At 42.1% G+C, this 22,725-nt stretch overlaps 1 protein-coding gene across 1 annotated transcript in view; it reads right to left on the bottom strand.

The window, feature by feature from the left end:
* Nucleotides 1-520: 520 nt before the first annotated feature.
* obscna (obscurin, cytoskeletal calmodulin and titin-interacting RhoGEF a) overlaps nt 521-22,725 on the bottom strand; it is a 40,488-nt gene continuing 18,283 nt past the window's right edge. The window contains 44 exon segments of the mRNA XM_061078882.1: nt 521-701; nt 1,917-2,054; nt 2,249-2,345; nt 2,693-2,913; nt 3,506-3,745; nt 4,262-4,355; nt 4,517-4,684; nt 4,854-4,976; nt 5,088-5,210; nt 5,416-7,129; nt 8,149-8,226; nt 8,321-8,366; nt 8,721-8,873; nt 9,001-9,027; nt 9,173-9,345; nt 9,430-9,507; nt 9,593-9,653; nt 9,760-9,960; nt 10,578-10,665; nt 10,869-11,037; nt 11,253-11,365; nt 11,452-11,552; nt 11,887-11,998; nt 13,681-13,786; nt 14,031-14,160; nt 14,257-14,359; nt 14,684-14,851; nt 14,932-15,045; nt 15,648-15,825; nt 15,977-16,135; nt 16,246-16,410; nt 16,602-16,703; nt 16,837-16,996; nt 17,107-17,280; nt 17,513-17,595; nt 17,748-17,948; nt 18,071-18,183; nt 18,274-18,368; nt 18,455-18,527; nt 18,636-20,759; nt 20,944-21,210; nt 21,423-21,689; nt 21,885-22,151; nt 22,410-22,697. Coding sequence (XP_060934865.1) covers nt 521-701; nt 1,917-2,054; nt 2,249-2,345; nt 2,693-2,913; nt 3,506-3,745; nt 4,262-4,355; nt 4,517-4,684; nt 4,854-4,976; nt 5,088-5,210; nt 5,416-7,129; nt 8,149-8,226; nt 8,321-8,366; nt 8,721-8,873; nt 9,001-9,027; nt 9,173-9,345; nt 9,430-9,507; nt 9,593-9,653; nt 9,760-9,960; nt 10,578-10,665; nt 10,869-11,037; nt 11,253-11,365; nt 11,452-11,552; nt 11,887-11,998; nt 13,681-13,786; nt 14,031-14,160; nt 14,257-14,359; nt 14,684-14,851; nt 14,932-15,045; nt 15,648-15,825; nt 15,977-16,135; nt 16,246-16,410; nt 16,602-16,703; nt 16,837-16,996; nt 17,107-17,280; nt 17,513-17,595; nt 17,748-17,948; nt 18,071-18,183; nt 18,274-18,368; nt 18,455-18,527; nt 18,636-20,759; nt 20,944-21,210; nt 21,423-21,689; nt 21,885-22,151; nt 22,410-22,697 — 9,836 coding nt within the window.

Genomic DNA, 22,725 nt, shown 5'->3' with positions numbered 1-22,725 from the left:
GCTGACTAAACATATTATCAACATGAAACTTAGAAGCTTCCAATAAAACCCATACAGCTTATCGAGTTCCCTTTTACACATTGTAAGCTTAACCTGCAAAGATTCAAATTAAATAGTCCGAAGTATATTGGATTATGTGGAGCAGAATAACACAGAAAACATGTTTTACTGTCAGTCCGAACATGTGCAGCTGTTTGATACTGAAGAGCAAAACAACTGATTCTCATGTCACAAATCAAGCTTCACACTTGCTGCATTGACTTAACTTTATCCCTGATCTGTTGCAACATGAACAAAAGCCAAACTAAATGCACCGCACTCTCATATCAAACCTAACACATAAGAACATTTTGAAAACTCATTAAGACGCATCACATTTTCAAAATCAGATGATATTCAAAACGATTTTTAAAAATACAACCGAAATTAAATTGGCTGCATAATGTTTAGGAAAATCTGCTGGTGAAAGAAAATCCCACTTTTTTTTGTTGTTTTCGGGGGGGAGGGGGGCTTTATTGTCTTACTGGAAGAAGGGACCCTGCAGCTTGGTGCGGACCAGCTCTCGCTTCTCCTCCTTCTGCGTGAGGTACGCTTTGAGCTTGTCGGTGGAGAAACACACCTTGGAGTGTCGCACTTTGTGAGGAGCACGATAAGCACGGAGCCACGGGTTCTGGAGACACTCGGCTGCAGTGGGTCTTCCCCTACAGAATCACATAGATAGATAGATAGATAGATAGATAGATAGATAGGTAGATAGATAGATAGATAGATAGATAGATAGATAGATAGATAGATAGATAGATAGATAGATAGATAGATAGATAGATAGATAGATAGATAGATAGATAGATAGATAGATAGATAGATAGATAGATAGATAGATAGATAGATAGATAGATAGATAGATAGATAGATAGATAGATAGATAGATAGATAGATAGATAGATAGATAGATAGATAGATAGATAGATAGATAGATAGATAGATAGATAGATAGATAGATAGATAGATAGATAGATAGATAGATAGATAGATAGATAGATAGATAGATAGATAGATAGATAGATAGATAGATAGATAGATAGATAGATAGATAGATAGATAGATAGATAGATAGATAGATAGATAGATAGATAGATAGATAGATAGATAGATAGATAGATAGATAGATAGATAGATAGATAGATAGATAGATAGATAGATAGATGGATACTTTATTAATCCTGAGGGAAATTTAGAACATCCAGTAGCTTATACAGTTAACACAAAAACACCTCACTGATATACATACATAAATCACATACGGAGAATATATATACAGATACAGGCATGGGATGCAATGATGTGATTGTGTCAGTGTCCAGTAGGGAAGTGTTCTTGTGCTGCTGGAGTGGAAAGTTCAATAAAAATATATATATCTATATATAAAACAACAAAAATATATACATATATAAATATAAAAGAATATGTAGTGGTACAGTCCGTGCATGGGGTAAAGCCAGTAAAGGGATGGACAGTGGGTTGGTATATAATAATGAGAGGAGAGGAGAAGAGTAGAGAGTAGAGAAGGGGAGGGCAGACTGAGGGAAGATCACTCCCCCCCTCCTCCTCTTCAGCATGGTGTTATATAGCTGAATGGCCCTGGGGACAAAGGACCTCCTCAGCAGTTTTTAATATACACATTGAACTAATCTATATAAACAGATTCTGCATGTGTAGAATTTGTGGACGATGGACCACATTTTGGCTTCGGAAGTCTTCAGGTTTCTGTTTCTAGTCCAATTACATTTGAGCAGACTTTGGTTTTCAACAGGTAAGTTTAAAGAGCTTGAGCCATAGAAAACATTGACTGAAATGAATTTTTTAATTAATATGCTGATAGCTGTTAGATATTAGCCAAAACCAACCGAACGTACCATGATTTGTTATTCAGGCTGCTCTTCATGAAGGTTAAGGCTCCCTCTGACAGACCAGGGTAACAGCATCCAAACTGGATCTTCCCCTTCTTGATGTTTCTGTCTTGCTCTTCCTGGAACGGACTGTCGGCACTCAACCTAGGGAAGAGAGTAAAAACACATGAAGCATGTTTTACTAAATAAATGTAATATTTCATAATCACAGACCTTAAGCGACTCATAAGTCTTGAATGAATAAGACTGTAACCATTCTAGCAATATTATAGAATGTGAATATTATCAACAGAAGGAAGACTCAGTTTCAACAGTTTCACAATCATGTTTCTACTTACATGATGAATGACAGAACCCCAATAGCCCAGATATCTGTTTCAGGCCCGACGCCCTGACCCTCCAGGATTTCCGGAGCTTTAGGAAGGACAATATAAACTGAAAAAACAGACACAACGGACATTGATCTTAAAGACTTGTGGTGTTACTGGCAATGCCACATTCACTCACATGCTTCATTTTCTGTTTTAATTAGTCAAATGTGACAGAATTGGATAAAGAAAAGAAAATGAAGGGGACTTGGGTTTGTTAGGTTTTAGGAGCTAGGATCAGCTGATTTGTTATTTCCATCCATCAATCCATCCTTCCTTTAAGAATGTGTACCTTTGCTGCGGCAGCCTGTTGAAGGCAACGACAGTCAGAGGTTTAGTACATTAGAAGAATCAACAGCAGTGTAAGCTTGAATGTCTTTGCCTCTTGGAATGAAACTTGAAGAAGAACGGTACCTTTGCTCCCCGACAGGCCTTCGATGTGCTCAACGTTGAGGGGCTGTCCGGGTGTGAAGGACTGAGCTGAGCCAAAGTCAACAATCTTCAAGCGGTTGTCATCCACCAGCATGTTGTCCGACTTCAGGTCCAAGTGGATGATTCGACGGCTGTGAAGGTAGTCGACGGCACCGAGAATCTGAACCAGCAGCTCCGCAACGTGAGACTCTGCATACAGGTCTCTGAAAGGACAGGACACGTTTGTTAAGATCAACTATGAGATGTGCTGCCACAAATCTTTGAGACGTAAGTCTGGAAAAGATTTGACATTGAGTAGTTAGGTTTTTTGTTTTGTTTATCTCTGTCCCAGGTTGTCACTATTCAGTTAAGTTTGGGTTTGGATAAGGGAGCTAAGCCTGTTTCCTCTGAAATGATACAGGAGGTGCATCATCCATCCCTGAATGAACTCTCTCCGAATGAATCTATTAATTTGTGGTCCAGACATGATGCTGAAATTGTGCAGATAATCTCAAAATCCCTCATAAAAGGTGTTTAAATCACATCTTAATAGCCCAGTCAGCATGGACATGAGTTTTAGAGACATATTACAGTCTTGCTAATTTAAATGTACTTTCATTTTGAAATCATGTAGGTATCACATGTGCCAGGATTTTTTTCTCCAACAGGACAAAACAAGGATTTACACTATGACAAGGTATTTTGATGAAATAGTGAAAATTTGACCTGATATTTTCACAAGACCAGAGAACTGAGGCTCACCACAGTCATACGGATATCATGCTATCTGTATATAGAATAATCTCAGTCTGTTACCTCTCAGCCAGACTGTATAGCAGCTCCTTGCCAGGACAAAGCTCCTCCACTAACACCAGGTAGCAGGAGGTGATGTAGGCGGCGTGCAGCTGCACCAGATGTGGGTGGTGAAGCCTCTTCAGCAGCTGGTACTCTCTCAGCACCAGCTGCCTCTTCTCTGCCTGGTAGGGGGTGATCTTTGCAGCAAACACTTGGCTGGTCTCAACATCCCTGCAGAGGTTCAGTACGCTGAACCGACCCCTGAGAGAGAAAACAGCAGAAGATGGAGAGATGCAATAAATATAATACTATAATAATATCCATCTATTTTTTAAGCACTTTTCAAATTCAAGTTACATAGACCTTCAGGAATAAGAAACACACAAAAAAAACACACGTAAAAATAACATAAGAGGAAAACCAAGTCATAAAGCAATAAACACACCAAACATATGAAGGGAATTTCAGTTTGACATCCTGAACATTAGTAAAATAATAAACTGGTGATTGGGAGATAATGACAAGACAAGATAGCTCTCTACCTACTGCATGATGAAGTATGATGGTAAACGATAATTATAACGTTATGTGTGAAACTTGAGAAATCTGAACTTAAGTTTCAAAATGAAATCTGAAGAAAGTAAAATGTTATCATCTTCCATCAAACTGAAACAAATACTAGAGTGAATCTTAAGTATTTTGTCACATTACATATTGGTCATTATGAGGAAAACGAGGTATTAGAGCTCCTCCCTTTTCGAAATTCAAAAATCCCACCTGTTGATCTCAGCAAGGAAGCTGAAGTTCTTTTGTGCTGATCCAGTGACCTTTGACCCCAGGGTCTCAGTCTGAATGAGAGAGATTTGAGTCTCTATACAACAAATTAAACAGAGGTGAAAATGTTATAAAGATGAATATATAATATCTCATCGCTGGTGTCAATCAGATCAGAAACATTATGAACAACATATGAAAAATTAGTTACATTATATTTTACATATGCACGGTCATGCTTGACTGTATTCCTCTTGCCTTCTGGGTGAGTCGCCATAACGACAGGGGCTGAGGCGTCACTGAAAGGTCCAGCTCTGGTCGTGGTGATGCAACCGACCCTGAACACGTACGATGCTCCTCTCGGTAAATCCTTCGCCACATAGCTGCTGTCCGTCACCTCCTCTGACAGGAGCATCCAATCCCCACCTACACACACGGCACATGACATTTAGTGTGAAATCCATGCTTACTGCAAATTTTACTGTTATTATTGTTCACACTGTACTATTGAAAACATATAATACGACTACAATGGCCACTGAAGAATTTCTAGCAATTTAATTTCAGTGCTGCTGCATCATCTCTGTAAACACACCATCTGTACAGTACTGCACACAGTAGGTGATGGGGTCATTCGACTTGACAGGTTTCCAAACCAGCAGGACTCCGCCTCCATCTAACTGAAGCACGTCAACTTTGTTGGGACGGACCAGCAGATCTGAGCAGAGCAAACGTACACAAACAGGCTTAAAGCAAAGATGATATAGTACGATTTCAGGTTATTTCAGAAAGGAAATACATGATCCCCATGGGGAAGCTTGTTCACTACCTTTAGTCTTTTTGAATCTGGGTATTTTGAAAGAAGGCAGGATTTTGGATGTCCTCTTCTTTGTACTCTCTAGACCCCCTTCCCTTTCGCCTGGGATGGCAGCTGATCCTTTTACTATTGGCCCTGTTATAATGGAAAAACACAGAAAAAGAAAAGAGACATTAGGATGATAAGAATATAGGAATATACCACAAAAGCTAAGAATGGAGTTAACAGAAATAAATAAATAATCTTCTTATCCCATTGTCAACATGTGTTTTTTTTCTCAACTTGGAACCATATCCAGTATTATTATGAAATAAAATGATTGTGATTTTAAATTACTCACCTTTACTCACATCCTCTTTACTGGAGGATCTGGAGAACAGCTTGGTCAGGCTGGAGGCTGAAGCTCTCATTTTCTTCCTCAGAGACATGGTGGGTGTATCAGGCTTCATGATCTCTCCTAACGTGGGTCCTAACTCCGGGTCGTCCAGTTGAGAGTAAGAGTGACCAGTCCACGACTGCCTGCGGAAGATCTTCAGTAGTCCCAGCCTTGGTGACTTTCCTGTGGGCGGTAGGAGTTCCAGGGCTGGAGCTGACGCATGCCTCTGGAGGCCTTGAGCTTCCTTCTTGTCTCTGGTCCTGGGAGGCCTCTCCGGAGCCTGGAGGGAGGAGAGGCTGGGACTGGGGCTCGGCGATAAGCTGGGGTTGGAGCGGGTGCGGTTACGCGGCGGTGCCTGTGGAAATGGGCCTCTGGGTTTGACTTCTTGGAATGAGCAGGAGGATGACGAAAGCAGGGGCTCCTGGTGATCATCATACTCTTCACTGTCTCCTGATCTGTATCTTCCTCTGAGATGGCCCTGACTCAGCTCCTCATAAGAGCCGAGTCTGCTCGAAGACTCTGAACCACCGGGCTCCAAAATATATGATTCAGCCAAAGAACCCAGGGAGCCAGCAAGGGTGTTTCCTCCCTCTGTCTGCTCCCTATCCTGCCTGTTGCCCGTTCTGTTTCCAGCAAGGAAGTTTGAAGGAGCAGATGTTGCACCCAGTGTGTGAGCTCCATGTACAGGAGCGATGGAGCCTCTTCTTCTTGTGGGTCGCCGTGGACTCGGAATGGCCAACAACTTCCTCCCTGCCACTTCATCATCTGTGAAATCTTCCTTCAGACTTTGAGAACCTTCTTCGTCACCCGGCTTTGTGCGCGGGGGGGAACTCGGGGAGCGACGTGAATACTCATCCAGGGACCTGCTCCTCCTGTGAGGGGGCACGTTGCCGTGGGCGAGACCAACTCCGCTGTCAAAAGAGCAGGATTTCTGTATCGAGGCTTGGATGGATCCCCGTCTCTGACCACGGTTAGTTTCTGTCTCATCCTCCACATATTCAATTAGGGGCTCATTGAGGCGTCCTGAGAAACTCCTCCTGAGTGGTTTGCGGCCCCTCTCCTGTTTTCTGGCCTTGAATTTGTCCCGTAATGACATGTGTCTAGCAGACAAGGGTGAAAGCTGTTGAGAGCTGCTGTAGAAAGTACTTCGGATCACGCTGCCCCGAGGGATACGACCTCCATCACTTCCCGAGCCCTCATCCCAGTCCGATAGGTGGAGAGATGGACTGCTGTCCTTGCTGAACCTGCGCTCCCTCTGAGGTGTCTGTTGGCAAGATGCATCCGATGACGCCACCGACAGCCTGCTCACACTCCTCTCTAATACACTCCTCCTTCCTAGTATCTCTCCATCTTCTTCCTCCCCTAATGTCATCTCATCCTCTTCCTCCGCACCTACTTGGAGTTTGGGGAAAGGCTCTGGGATCTGTGCTCTCTCCATTAAAGGATCGTAATCCTCCTCTGTCTCCTCCTCTTCCTCCTCCTCAGTCGGGCTGTAGTGCTGGAAAAAGTCCCAGGAGTCTGCTTCATCGTATTCAGAGGACGAGCCGCTGCTCACCGAGGTGCTGCTGTGTTCCTGCAGCTCGCGAGGCACCGTCACCGCCGTCTCTCTGAGAGGAGCGTCCAGCAGCTCGGGGACGGGCCTCATCGTGAGCACTGACCCGATGCAAGTCAAAGACCGCTGGGAAGATGAAGAGGAGAGTTTTCTCTTAGATACATTTCATGACTTGGTGTGAATATACAACTCATGCAATCGCATTTAACGTCATAATCATTAGTTGCAATTGGGGTTGCAAAATTCCGGGAATATTCAAAGTTGGAAACTTCCCATGGGAATTAACGGGAATTAACAGGAATATATGGGAATATACGGGAATATACGGGAATTAACGGGAATTAACGGGAATAAACTGGAAATGTTGTGGGTAATTTATACTAACTGTATTTACCTTGTCATATACAGACATAAATATAAACATTTTGTTTTGTCATAGGCTGATTTGAGCCCTGAGGAAACTTTGAGCACTTGACTATATGCTTCTGCATCTTTGTCATTCTTAACATAGGTCTTTGCACAGTATTTTCAAATGTATACAGCCTTTCCTTCTACATTGGATGGGGTGAAATGTCTCCACACATGAGATAGTGCACGTGGCATTGTTCTGTAGAATAAGATGAGAAAAAAGTTTGTAAAAAAACACTAATGCAATGCCAGAGATATAAACAGTTAGCCAAACTATTGGAATCGTCTGTAAACATATTTTACAATTGATGGATAAATGAATGGAAATAGGCTAGATAAACAGATGAACAATCCTCAATCAGCATGCTAATATATTTTCCCCAGTTATATCATCGAAACTTACCTGACTAGTCCTGCACACTTCAGCAGGCCTCAACAGCCCTGCTGTAGTGTGCAGGATGCTGGGAATTATCTGTGCATCTGATGGAAGAATGCACAGTGGAGGGTTGAAATTCAGCGTATGCTGCATTCCATACATCTTTCAAATAGAGTTTTGAATGGTGTTTTTATTGCTCGGCGTTTAATTTGCGTATTTTTTTTATTTTTTCTATAATTCCCAAAATTCCAGAGCTTAACTTCCCATGGAAAGTTTCCAAAAAGTTTCCGGAAATTTACCGGAAACTTTTCGCCCCTTTGCAACCCTAGTTGCAATTAAAGACACCAGGGCGTCAACTTACCTGCCATTTTGTTTTTGAGATAAATACTCTCAAACTCTTTGTGTTAATTTCCTCAGTGTCCTCTCCAGCATTTTCATCCTGAACAGAGATCCCAACATTTTTTGATTACTTATATATGTTTTTGAATACAATAAATATTTTTACACACACATGATGTGTTGATCCTTCTCACCTGAAACCATTCATGGCTCAAGCATTCAAAGGCAGACGGTCGCCTCCTAAGTAAAGGAAAATTAGAAGTGCTCAGACATCTGTTTATTTGTCCCTTGAACCATAACTACCAGTGGTAAACTGAGGATACCACTACATCCATGCAGCTGTATGTGACAGCTTATTACCGGAGCCCAGCAAAAAAAATGTATTTCAATGATATCAGCATTGAATCTTATGTCTGTAATGTGAAAGAGGATTATGCAGCTTTCAGACACTTTGAGTCAGTTTATTTTACCCTTTTTTGCTTGAGCCCTACAACATCTCACTTTAATCAGTGAGGTTTCCAAGTTGCCTACATGCTTTTTCAAAAAGGCAGAACATTTTGTTTGGTATGGTCTCACTAATAAAATATCTCCTACTCTGGATCTGGTTGAAGGAGCAGGTGGAGAAAGCTTTGGGCCTCTGGGCTCCTGCTGGTGACATCAGGCGCGTCCCAGTTCAGGGTCCCCTCCCCCACTCTCAGCAGTGTCGCACGGTCTGTCTCACCCGAAAACGGGCAGCGACACACCAGACTGTCAAAAATAAAGATAAAGTCTGATGTCAACACTCAACAGAAACGCATGGGTCGTGTCCCCGCCTTTTGAATATACTGCATATTTATGATTTTTAGAATACTATCCAAAATGCAGTGATACATACCATAGATAAGCCATGACCCCCACAGCCCTGTAAGAGATAATTGTAATTGCCATTAAATTACTAGAGTGGAAGCAGTCTACAACAACTGGAAATTCATCAGAGAAATGTATATAATACAATAACACAGTATAAAAACTGATTTCAATCAGTCTCAATTAGACAGATGACTCACCAAATATCAGTGGCCCCAGTGACGGGCTCTTGGTGAACGATCTCAGGTGCAATGAACTCAGGTGTTCCAAACATGCTGTACTGGTGTCTGGATGTGTCCATTTCTTGGCAAAAGCCAAAGTCACAAATCTTAATCTCGTCTCTGGGTGGATATACCATGAGGATATTATCAGGCTGAAGGAAGACGAAATAAAAAATGAGGTAGGATCTGCATAATAATACAACAGTTAATAATGTAGTGTGGACAGGGAAGCTCACTTTAATGTCCAGATGCAAAATGTTCATGCTGTGAATGTGTCCAACACCTTCAAAGATTTGCTGGATGTATGACTGAACCTGAAATAAGATGCAGAATATTAGAGACATCATTTTTTGGGGGATTATATTGAAATATGGATTGGGAATAAATGTATACTCCTACCTCTTTCTCTGAGACTGATCCTCTCAGTAATAAATGGTCCAGAAGTCCATGAGAACAGCAGCTAGAAGCGGTGTTAAAGAACTCTTAACTGCACATATTAAACATAACAAATAGAAAGCTTGACTGAAAATCAGTGATCCTATTGTAACGGTTAACAGGGAGGATACATTTCTGTGATCAGCACCAGAGTGCGTCTGGTGCAGAAGAAGTCCAGCAGACAGGCCACTCTGGGATGAGCCAGACGAGAGAGCAGGTCTCGCTCCTGGAAGGCCCTCGTCCGAGTGCTGCTCCGCAGGGGCAGGAACTTGGCAGCAAAGACTTCACCTGTTCTTCTGTGGACCACACGCTTCACCACTCCAAACGCTCCCCTGAATCAAAGAAAGGTGATGGTGGTCATGTCAAAACTTAGCAGGATACACGTGACAGTTTGGAGAATGTAAGCGGTTCTTAAACTGAGATGATGACCATGTTGGAAAAATGCCGTGAAATTAAGGTGAATGAATGTGATGTATGTTGGGAAAATAAATAAATGATGCCGATTTGTATTACCCTTGAATATATTTGTTTATATGGACACCAACATTAACACAATTGATTTTCTATTCTGAATAAGACATTATTATTTTTATTTCATTACATGAGTTGCTAATATAATATTCCTCTCATATTCCTGCTACGTCCCACTAATTATTAACACTCATACGCAGGGAATGCGTAGTCAAGTGGTTGTAACTATCATTTGTTAATGTTGGAAAATGCTGTGAATACTCAAATAGGACGTTACAATGCGAATATGACGTACATGTCTACATAATGAGACTAAGGCTGGAATACATCGACTTGAAATAATTTGAGAACGAGTTAAGGTAATCAGAAAAATACAGTTTAGCAGCATCTTATACAGACTATTGTTTTAAATGGGTTAATGTGGTGTCCATGGAAATATTTAAACATCTATGGAGTTAAGAATTGATCAAAAGTTCACCTTCCAATTTCCTCATGGACATCATAGACAGAGAACAACTTCCTTCTCTTCCCCAGCTCCACCTCACTCTCCTGACACTCCAGTGGACCTGGAGACAAACCACAGCCTGTGAATGAAGATCAACCACACAGTCTGGCAACATTCTTTTTAAAGTGGGATCACAGATCGTAACATTGCAAAATAGACAGGCCTACTAAAGAGGAAATTACACCAGTCCACTTATCCGACATTGACAATGATAAAGATACATTGACCAGTTGTGATGTGTAACAGTGCGAGCTGGTGTCCCACCTTCCTCCACTGTGAGCTGAGCCTGGCACGAGTCATGACCGGAGCTGTTGTAGGCGAAGCAGGTGTATGTGCCGCTGTCTTCGCCCTCAGAGCACACTACGGTCAGTGAGCAGCGGGCACCATGCTGGGCCATCTCCACATTCTCATTGGCTGCAAGCTCGTCTTCATCCTCCAATCACAAAAGCAGAGTTTTATCACAGATCAACAAGGTGTGTTTCATTCAGGGCGTCATTGTGAAAGATAGAATTGCACTAAACCTTTTCTGGTTAAATATTGCTCAACAAAAATAGTCCAAAAAACAATGAGCTGTATTGTAGGAATATGATTTTTACCATACGATGAAATCAATGGCATTTTGAAGCCACTGATCTAAAGTGCTCCTACCTTGTACCACTGGATCTGAGGGGCGGGCCTCCCTGTGATGATGGCAGTAAACGTAGCTGATTGACCAGGATCTACACACAGGTCTTCAGTGGGCACCTGGATGGAGGGAGGAGCTGACCACGCAAACAGAACTTGGTGAACATAATGAATAAAGTAGGCGTTATAATCTTATATAGTTTTACTGATATGTAAACAATACCATCTGTAATTTCTTGCATGGGTTCAGAGATGTAAATCTCCTCCTCCACTTCCTCCAGGTAACAGAGATGCTGCTGAGGCGACTCATCCATGGGTGTGGTGGCCGGAACAGTCTCTTCAGTGCTACACTCTGCTCTGGAGGAAAAGAGAGGATGTCAATCACCGGGCCGATATTCAGAGACAAACAACTATCCACACTCAAATTCACACTACCGGCAATTTAGAGTCAAATTAACAGTTTATTTTTCATAATAACATTTGAATGTATCAAAACACCATTTAAATCTAGCCCATGTACATTTTAACTATTTGGTACTAATTTCACTGAAACAAATGATTAAACTCAAACATTTACTAATCACAGACATCATGCTGATTTACATCCATGGAAAGAAAAGGAAGGTCAATACATATATTTTATAGGTTATCCTTAACTTACTGTTCAGGGTTTCCTGGAGTGAAAAGCATCTTGGCGATAGAAGTGGGGCTAAAATCAGTCTGTAACCACTTCTTCACAAAGGCAGTGGACCAGCCCTCTGAGTCTGCATCTATCAGGAGCAGAATGCAACTCAGCAATAATATGTGGCTCACAGATTTAAATATTCTTCAACTAAGTTTTAAAGAATTGTCACTTGGCTTTGACTGTAATGTAAACTTAGTGAAACATTGGAAAAAAGGGAAGGTGGAAGAGTACATTACCTGACGTACCATGAGCAGTTTTATTGCATTTCTTACCTCGAGACTTGAGGGTTTAACCCCATTTAACCACCACACCAACAGGACATGGGAACATGCCCACCCCTGCATGGGCGTTAAGGGAACACCTGCCCAGCACATGACCATCTGGAGTGAAGAGTTAGCTGGACATGCGTTGGGGAAAAAGGGGAATGTTGAGTGGTTATTTGTTATCATGACAATGATGACTTGCATGGAACGGTCCATGTGGGAAACCTCCTCCTTTAGGGCTAGTAGAGGGAAGATGGAAACACATGTAGTTTATGAACAATGAGAGGGAAAACATGGTGAACCAATGTCCAAAAGCCAGAATAAAAAATATGTGAGTGAGACTTCTTTACATTTCACATAAAGTATATCATTTGTCAAACTTCAGGCAGAGTTCTCATCAACATCTTCTGATAATTCCAATATCTGGGGAAATTCCATCATTTACTTAATTATTCTAATGTATGAATGTATGTGATAGTAACAGTAAATGTAAATAACATAGTTTTAAAATCCCTGTATAATATAGGACACTAACAGTGGTGTACTTGCTAGCTCTATATTTAAATGGCACCTTAGGGGCTGGGCTGACTTTTGGATGATAACATGAATCAAATGGAGGAAAATGATCAATTCTGTTTCAGTCCATGCCTTGTGTGGAGGGTGGAGACATGATGAAAAAACAAACAGAATCATTCCATATAAAAAATGCATCCAATTCTAATGGTGAGAGAAATAGTGTGAAATACTGAATGGTGTTTAAGTTAAGTAGTTGCCACAAGATCCCAATGGTTTATGGCAAATACAAGCTTGTTTTGTTAGAAATCATTAGATATGAAAGAAAATGAGTCGCAAAGATTTGGTGAATAGTGACACAGACATAGACCAGAGAAAAAATCTTAGAATTCAGGTTAGAATTGGTTATGTGTCTGTATTAGAGATGGCTATGTTAAGGAATGGGTTTGGTGTAATGTGGTGTCATTTCAGAAGTCTGGGAGAGAAGTTAAACACTGACACTTACATTCAGCACTAAGCATTAGCATGATTTAAAAATGGAAAAATTTAAAATGAATTTGTGCCTTTAGTATTTTAGAAATTCTGTGATATAATGCAGTTAATAGTTGTAAATTCACATTTCGGTGCAGAGACAAACGACTACAGACTCTGTGCCATAACCCAAGAGGATCTTGTGACAGCTACTTTGGTAGTTGAAAGTACTTGTGATGTGAGTGTTTGTGAAATGGTGAAAGAGTAAAAAAAACGTAAAGTTACATCTCAAAATGAAGTCAATTTGATCGAATGGATGAGGGGTAGTGGTTGAAAGTGGAAACTGATGCTAATGGTTGTAGTTTGTTGGAAAGGGAAGTCACATGATGTGATGCAGAAAGGGGGAAGTAAAACTGGATAATGGCATGTGCTTCGTCCCGTGTGGAAGTGTGGATCGACCACATGATGGTTTCCATCATATGTGGAGGGTATTTACCTTCAGCAGCTCTGCTAGTCCTACCTTTAGGAGGTAAGTCCTGAGGTTGGTCGTTCTCATCGTCAGTCGGTGGCACGTAAGCCGGGCACAGGCCAGCTTTACACTTGACGCAGCCAAACTCGTTCCAGAGCTGAACAACAAAAAAATGTACAAACTGAATCCGAATAACTTTATTGATCCCTGGGGCAAAATTGCGTCTCTTGATCACTCCAGCCAAGTATAGAAACATGTGCAGCACAAGAAAAAGACAACAAATAGAAATTAAACAAAATGTTGGTAGGAGCATGTTCAATAAAATGCTTGTAAAAATGTGCGCATAAAAAGCTGAGGAGGATCTTAAGTGGTTGTAGGTTTAAAGCATATCAGGTTTGTACCTCACACTCGTATTGTCCAATATCCGCCTCTGTTGCCCTGATGATTGTCAGACACAATATTCCACTCCGAACATCATTCAGAATCAAATATTTTTGCCGGTCAGCCAACTCTCTGCCGTCCTTCAACCACCTACGACAGATGGATGCGTTTGAAAGACACAGTGACCAAAATAGAAATCACATCACAACCACAGTATGTGTTCTATTCTGTTTATCTCCCACACACCTGATTCTGGGTAAAGGAGTGCTGAGCGTGGAACAAATGAACTGGATATCCTCTCCTTCTATCAGACACGCACTCTCCAGCCGACTCACAAATCTGGGTGGAGCTGCAGAGGACAACATTAAATAAATAATAATCAAGAAGGATAAAAACGTACATTAAATTGGCACCTGTGTCCTTATAACTACAAATTGACCAACAATGGCAGTTAAAGAATATTAGAAGCATTCACACGTATATACAAATAGTAGCAGTAGAATAAATAGTGGTAGTATTTAAGTTTGTAGTAGTAGAAGTAATTGTGACTTAAGTGCTCACATCTGTCCTGTTCTCAGTAAAGGCACACATATTGCGTGTAAAGAATTAAACCACAAACACACAAACTGACGCTTTGAAAAGAAAAACATCTCAAGGGTCTCCACAGACTCACCCTGCACCACAACCTTAGCCAAAGTACCAGCAGCGCCCATGGAGCTGGTAGCGTAGCACGTGTACTGTCCGGAGTCGTCTGCAGTGAGACTGTCCAGGATGAGACTGCAGGTGCCAGAGCGGTCGGCTGTAATAATATGACGGGGGTCGTCCTCCAGAGGATGGCCATCTGAGGAGTAGTAAGGTATTTAGATGAAGAGGAAAAACAACATGGGTAACAGTGTGTTCATGTACAAGTTCAAAACTGACCTTTGAGCCAGCTGATCACTGGTTTGGGCGATCCCGTGACCTTGCATGTCAGTTTAATAGTCTGTCCTATCTTTGTTGTGCAGTCAGACAACAGGGACTCGAACACTGGTGGACCTGTTGATGAACCAGAAATAGATAAATTACACATGAAGCTTTTGATGAAAATGTTTTGGCATTACGAAAAATAATGCTGTGCCCCTCAACAACTCTGATAAAATACAAAGATTTGCAACACTATACAACTTTTTTTTTTTCCTTTAAAATGCAGTGTCAAAATAAGTTTGATGGTTCACTGACTTGGAATAGGGAGAATGGAGCCTCTTTCATTCCTTCTCCTCACTTTGAAGGTCTGTTTCTGATCTATGTAATGTAACTGACTGATAATCACAGATAAAATTGCCAGAACCAGGTCCGGTAAGTTCAAGAGCAGTGCAAAACTATAGATCAGTTAAAAGGACTTAGGTCATAAAAACTAACTTTTATCTCACATATTCAGCAAGGAAACTTCTAAAATAACAATTATTCTAACAGAGTTTGTTGAATTTGTTAAAGCAGCAGTTCTTCTGGTTCAAGAAGCAGAGGATCATGGGTAATATCCACCGTTCAGTTGTGTTTCAGTTCAGTAATTGGGACTACGCAGGTACAGATTGACTGGCTTTGTTTTTCCTACTCATTCAGCCACAGAGCCTTGCGTGTTTTATCTGGTGTTCACTTACTGTTGGTGGGCAGACTGGAGCGTTGCTGGAGCTCCTTCAGGTCCTTGAGCCAGGGGAGTTTAGCCAGTGCGGAGCGGCCCTGCAGCGTGTACCGCCGCACTGAGCCCCTGTGCTCGTGCCATAAACCCCAAGACCTTTCATCCCCGCCCACAGTCTCCTTTATTTCCACGTCATTCAGCTGAGTAGATCACAGAACAGACGTTGAGAAAGATGAGTGAGTTTTAGTGTTAGGGCACAAGATGGAAAAAGAAAAAAAGAGGACACTGTTGTACAGAACTTGTAATATCTTTTTTTGGATTGACACACAAGTTCAGAGCAACATATGTTACCTTCATTTTGTTCTTGAAAGTGTAGGTGACACTGTTCATGCGCGTGTCTCTTTTCAGTTTACACAGCACAATGCAGTCCTTGAAGAGAAAGACTTGTCTCTGATGCCCTCTAGAGGCCGTCTTCATTTCTGGAGTATCCTCCCACACTGTGAAGACTCCCTGGATGAAAGACAAGGCAATTGGATACAAAAGAGTAGTATGTTAGTCCATATGTTCATATCAGACCATGAGCCAAACCTAGAGTGTACTATAAAAACATCTGTAGTTACCTGTCGCACAGGTTCACCCAGGGCAGTCAGAGGAGCAGGGTAGTTCTCGATGAGGGACACCTGGTGCAGGTTGTCAGACCTCCAGGGCAGACAGGACACCATGGAGAAGGCATCCTCCAACAGACAGCAGCTCTGACCACTTTTGGCTTTGTTCTTTATCAACTCCTGCCAATAAAGAGTTTTCATTTACATCTCATGCATTCAGCTGACACATTGCAGGAAGACACTGAAATGTGAGCAACAGCATAACAAGCACAAATATTTACATACATTTAGTTGAAATACATATCCAATCTACAAATACTCTTGTTTTGACAGTGAGTTGCAAAGTAGAGAAACAAAAGAGTGAAACTGACCTTCAGTAAAGCCTGGTAGGTTTGAATCCTCTCCACTGGTCTCTGGAGGAAGGTGAGAACATCCATGTAGGGAGCATCACGCTGACTAGACTCTGTTAACTCCTGCAGGACAGGACAAGAGCAAGATATAAAAATGATTTAAAAAAAACCTTAGATAATTGTTGATGCTGATGATGCTGGTACTTGGCAGCTGTAGTTTCCACAGTAATATCTATGTTAAGGTTTTTTTGAATACCTTGAAATACTGCTGGGTAGCCTTGTCAGCGACGCAGGCTTCTGCTTGTGCTTGACCCATTATGTAGTGAAGATACTTCTCAAAGTCTTCAGTGTGCTGGATCAGATGCATTGCCACGTCATCATCTGTGGCACAGCCTCTTAGGCCAGGCAGGATGGACCTGGAATGAAAGCAATGAGAGGAGGTGTCAGTAGAAAAACACACTGAGTAACTGAGAAAAATAGGAATGCATTAAATAAAATATAGTCTGATATATTTCTTGTGCGTTACCTGTCATGCAGCAACACAATGTCCTTGATATTTCTGAAAATGATCTCTTTCTGGGTGAGGATGTTAATGGGGATGTGGCGACTAGTGTCCAGATAATTCAGCTGGTGAGAGGTGAATGTCTTCATCTCCTTCACAAACTCCTCCTCTCCATCAACCAGGCCTTGGACCAATTGACTGAAGAAAGGCAACATTTCATTCAGATTGGATATCATTCATATTGGATTTTGCAGTTAGAATAAACACATTCTCTATAATCATAAAAATGTTTCAATTTGTCCAAATACATGTCACCAATACATTTTGATCAATCTAATAATATTTTCCTTAGATTGCAAAAAATATATTTCTCATAAACTGTGGCACCAGTTAATTTAAAATGTCAGCATGCAATTGTAGAAAAACGGACCTCAGAGCTCTCCTGTACTCTTCTCCTGAAGACCCTATTCCATCAAGATCCTCTTGAGGTGCTCTAACTTGTGGGAAAGTCTCCTGTTCAAAATGATAGTCATGGTTAATATTATTGAAAGCCTTTCCATTGGTAATCACATATCAAAGTTGATGTCTGTGTCTAAAAAGTCTGAACTTAAACGGTTAATGTTTCAGAATGCAACAGGCTGAAGTTCTGGATTTACACATCCTACCCTTCTCTTCTTCTCTAGGTAGGCTGGACACACCCATCCTTGTCGAGCCGGGCTAGTTTTGGTGGGCTTGGTCCTCACCAGCCACCTGTCAGGATGAACAGAGTCCAGCACCTCTACAAACTGACCCTCCTTCAGAATGAAACTGTCCTTATTCCCACTGTTAGGGCTGCAGTCCGCTCGAGCCACATACATTTCAAACGTCTGAGGGGGGAAAAAAGCCAGGTTTTTTATCATATTTGTTACATTAATGTTTACAGAGCACACATAATAGGTCAATAAATATAGTACATAGATGCAACATAGAGTAAAACATGCAAAAGTACCTCTCTGCTGTCCTCTTCACCTTCAGATTCTGATCCAGAGACGGTACTAGCTAAGGGTGTGTGGGCACGATGGTGCTTTGGAGATTGTGTCCTCATTTTGCCATCAGGAGCCCCTACAAATACGATAGTAAAGTCAGCTCTAGTATACCTGACTGGAAACCATTGGTGTGGAAGTGGAAAGATGACAGATCAACATTTCTTACCTATGACCTTCAGTAGTTGCTTAGGAGGTTGTGGAGCAGCTATCTCTTCTTTGTCACCCTTTGGAGATACTTGGTCTTCTGAAATTGGTTCTTCCCTGTGATAATATTATATTTTTATAAGCACAAAAGACATGATTGGCAATAAAATGTGTGATGAAAACTTTTTCTTCTACACTCTCACCTTGGAACGGCAGGACTAGTTTCAACAGGTTCCATTATATCAGGAGCTGTGTCATAATCAGACGGACTCGACACTGGTGAAAGCAAAGAAAAGTCATATGTAATGAAGTGTAAATAGGTGGCCCAGCAAATTGACCATACACGTATCTAGGCGATAGATAGGGTATAGGCGAATTACTCACTGGAGCTGGCAGCAATAAGAGATGATCCTCTCCTTTCTTGCAGACCCGTTGGTATTTCCTGCTCCGTCAGGTTGTAGGCCTCCCACAGAGAGACGCTCACACTTTCTACATAGTTTGCAGCATCTGTAGCTGCAGTTGGAATCGTTCCTGGACTCTGGGCCGTCGGTGATGCGAGTTGCAGAGGAGTTATGGCTGCAAGCGGTGGGTGTACAGTCTTCTGGGCTGCAAGAGCAGGCTGCTGAGGATGCACTACTGTGATGTTTCCATTGTAGGAGGTTACACCAAACTTATTCACCACCTCACATGTATAGATTCCACTGTCGCTGGTGGTCAGGTTCTTGATCACCAGCGTGAACTCGCCATTTGCTGTTGTTCTAGAACGGCAGCGGTGGTCATTAGTGATTTCTGTGCCTTTTCTCAGCCAGCGCACTGTGCTGGGTTTCCCTTCTACAGCACACACTAGAGTGAGTGTGCTATGAACATCTGCACTCTGGTTCTTGAACACCTCTCTGAAGACAGGTCGCATGTCTTTGCGGGCTTTGTATCCTTTAAATGCAGCCTGGATCTTGACTGCAGCCTCTTTCAATTGTGGCTCATCTTCGACGCTGATGTCGAACTCTGGTGAAGCCTCCTCGGATGGTTGCGTCTTCGCGGGGACATTAACTGGAGGAGGACTAGAGGATTGGGTTGATCCCTCAGTAACAGAACCAATGGGCTGGATCATGCTGTGGTTCGCCGGTATCTCGGTCAAAGCCTCTAAGAAAGTTTCATCCTCAGAAATGTAGAGAAGGGGAACATCCTCTAGCTTCCTCATCGTCTGTGGCCCTTCCTCCCTTCTCGTGGGCTCGACTACCAATTTACTTTCCTTGTCAGCTTCAGTTTCCTTTCTCATGGGTTTCACCGGTTGTTTAATCGTCTGTTTGGTCGTTTTGTTTTTCTCTGAAGCTTTCACAGGCTGCCTGATTTTCTCGTCCGTGTCTGTGTCGGTTGTTATTGATTGTTTCCTCTCAAATCTGGGCTTCTCTTTGACCTCTTTAACCACAGGTCTTATTGACTGCTGTATTGGCTGATCATCCTTTATTTTCGGCACACCTCCTGTTAGCTCTTGTCCTTCATGAACTGTCTCTGTGTCCCTTGATAGTTGTCTGTCTGTTCCTCCCTTTGCTTTACTTTTTATCCTCACAGGTGGTTTTGGAGCCTCAGCCTCTCTTTCTAAAGGTTTTTCCTGTTGTTCTACTGAAGTTTTGTCCAAGGGATTAACAGGAACCTGAACCAGTGGCTTTGTTTCTCTTCCTGCCTCTTGTTGTTTTAAACTCTCTCTTTGTTCTTGGTCTTTCTGTGAATCGTTGACAGTTGTCTCTAATGCATGGGGAATTACCTTCTCAGTTTTATTCACAACAAACATAGACGATTGTTTTCCCTCTGCTGTCTTTGCTTTAGCTCTGACTGGTGGTTTTAAAGGTTCCTCTTCTGTCTCGTCACCTTCCTTCATTGTAGACTTCACATGTTCCTTTGTTTCTCTCCCAATTAACTTTTCTAGCAGTTTCACAGGCTCTTTCTCGCCATCCTTCCACTGGATTATTCCTGGAGGCATCACCTTCTTCTCAACCACACTTATTACCTCTGAAGGCTTTCCTGGTTGTTTTAAGCTCGGCCCAACACCACCTTCCTTTTCCTGATACATTAATACCGGCTTTGTCTGTTCAACCACAGCGTCACCCAGAATCTTCTCTGACTGACGTAATTTGAGATCAGCTTGAACTGCGTCCTCTGAAATCCTTCTGGGTTGTTTCTGCTCAAGCAAAACTTCAGTTTCTGATTCCAAAGATCCTTCTCGCTCTTCGACTGGCCTGATATCCGTCTCCAGTAAACTCACAGACTTATCAGCTTTCTCCTCATTCTTCTCATGTTGTGTTATATTGTGCACAATATCAAAGTCGTTCTCCATAGATTTGACAAGTTGGTTTCCCTTTTGGTCTTCTTTATTCTCCCCCAGAGACTTTTTCAGATCCATCAATGGCTCAACATCTTTTTCTGAATTTGTAATAGATGCTTTCCTGTTAGCTCTCTTTTTGGGCTCTGGAGGAACAGGTTTGGCCTCTGGGAGACCAGCATTCTCATTCTCTGGAGAAGGAGTTGTTTTGGAAACAGAGCCCTTTACTCGAGGTTGTATCGTGGGAGGCTCTGTCTTTGGTGGAGTAGGTTGTAGCACTTTGCAAAAGAATGAAACATTTTTTTTAACAACAGTATGTGTGGTGTAAGCTGGTAAAAAAATATGCCAAATTAATTTGTTCCCCGATCCACTCACCTTTCACTGTAACAATTGCAGTGGTCTCCACACTTCCTGCTTGACATGTGTAGCTGCCACTGTCCTCGGGTTTGAGCTCCTTGATGTGCAGGTGGAGGAGGCAGCCATCTTCATTCATCTCATACTTCCTATTTGCTCTCAGTGGCAGATTGTTCTTCCTCCATTGCACCGACACTCCAGGCTTCGACACCTCACAGGATAAGGAAGCTGCACCTCCCACCTCAGCCTCCACACTTAGTAAGTATTTCTTGAAGAATGGAGGCAGCTCTAGATGGGTTAGAAGAAAGCAAAATATGACTTGAGACAATGCCAGATAAGGTGGATTTCATGGTTGGATTTAGCTTACACTGTATGTGGACGATCGTGTGAGCTCCAGGCGTCTCACACAACCACATCTAGGTATACAACTCCTATCTGCTAGAGTTTGAGAGAAGATGGAATAAAACTTCTCATGTACATACACCCTGACAAGCACACACCTTTCACTGTCACAGCTGCCGTCGTCTCTGCACTTCCTGCTTGACATGTGTAGCTGCCACTGTCCTCAGGTTTGAGCGCTTCAACGTGGAGCTCGAGGAGGCAGCCGTCTTGCTTCATCTTGTACTTCCTGCAGGCTGTTAGCGGCAGTCTGTTCTTCTTCCATTGCACTGACAGCACAGGTTTAGATACCTCACAGGACAGGGAGACTGCACCTCCCTCCTCAGACTCCATACTTTGTAAATCCTTTTTGAAGAATGGAGGGAGCTCTGGGGGTAAAAAGCAAGTAAAAAGATGCATCAAACATCTGTGAAGTGGAAGAAGCTTCAAACCTCAGTGAAAATCAAGTTTTTTTTCTCCATCCTTACTATATTATAAATGTGAGGGTTTATAATGCAGTTTAGGTAAGAAACCCTTAATAAAATGAATGTTCTGATACTGTCACAATCTTAATGCACACTCACCTTTAACTGTCACAGTTGCACTGGTCTCTACACTTCCTGCTTCACATGTGTACCAGCCACTGTCCTCAGGTTTGAGATCCTTTATGTGCAGCTTGAGGAGGCATCCATCTTGTTTCATGTCATTCTTTCTGTTTGCTCTTAGTGGCAGCTTGTTCTTCTTCCATTGCACTGACAGCCCAGGTTTGGACACCTCACAGCACAGTGAGGCTGTACCTCCCTCTTCTGCCTCCACATTCTGTAATTCTGTATTGAAAAATGGTTGGATTTCTGGGAAATACAATAAAGTATTTAGATAGTTTCAGAACATCATATGAGAAATAGCATTTGATACATTCTCAAGTTAAGGCTAAATAAGATGCATCAAATATTTGCGACAAATTAGTGGTTTTTGCTCCACTGGGAAAAATACTGAGCTTCAGTAAATTCAGATGATTAATGATTTCAAATTTACTAGTGTGTTTAATCTTTCCCGAAATAGAGCTTTCTGACACCATACAACTTTTTGATTTCCAAATGCACCCTCACCTTTCACTGTCACAGTCGCTGTGTTCTCCACACTTCCTACTTCACATGTGTAGCTGCCACTGTCCTCAGGTTTGAGATCCTTGATGTGCAGCTGGAGGAAGCAACCATCTTGTTTCATCTCATACTTCCTGTTTGCTCTCAGTGGAAGTTTGTTCTTCTTCCATTGCACCAACAGACCAGGTTTGGACACCTCACAGGACAGTGAGGCTGTACCTCCCTCCTCTGCCTCCACATTATGTAATTCTCGATTAAAGAATGGAGGGAGTTCTGGGGACAAACATTTGGGGGCTTATAAAACAGTCCAGGTAAGATAAAG

This window comes from Limanda limanda, chromosome 9 (assembly GCF_963576545.1).
Source record: "Limanda limanda chromosome 9, fLimLim1.1, whole genome shotgun sequence".
Lineage (NCBI taxonomy): Eukaryota > Metazoa > Chordata > Actinopteri > Pleuronectiformes > Pleuronectidae > Limanda > Limanda limanda.
This window is presented reverse-complemented; position numbering and strand designations above follow the sequence as displayed.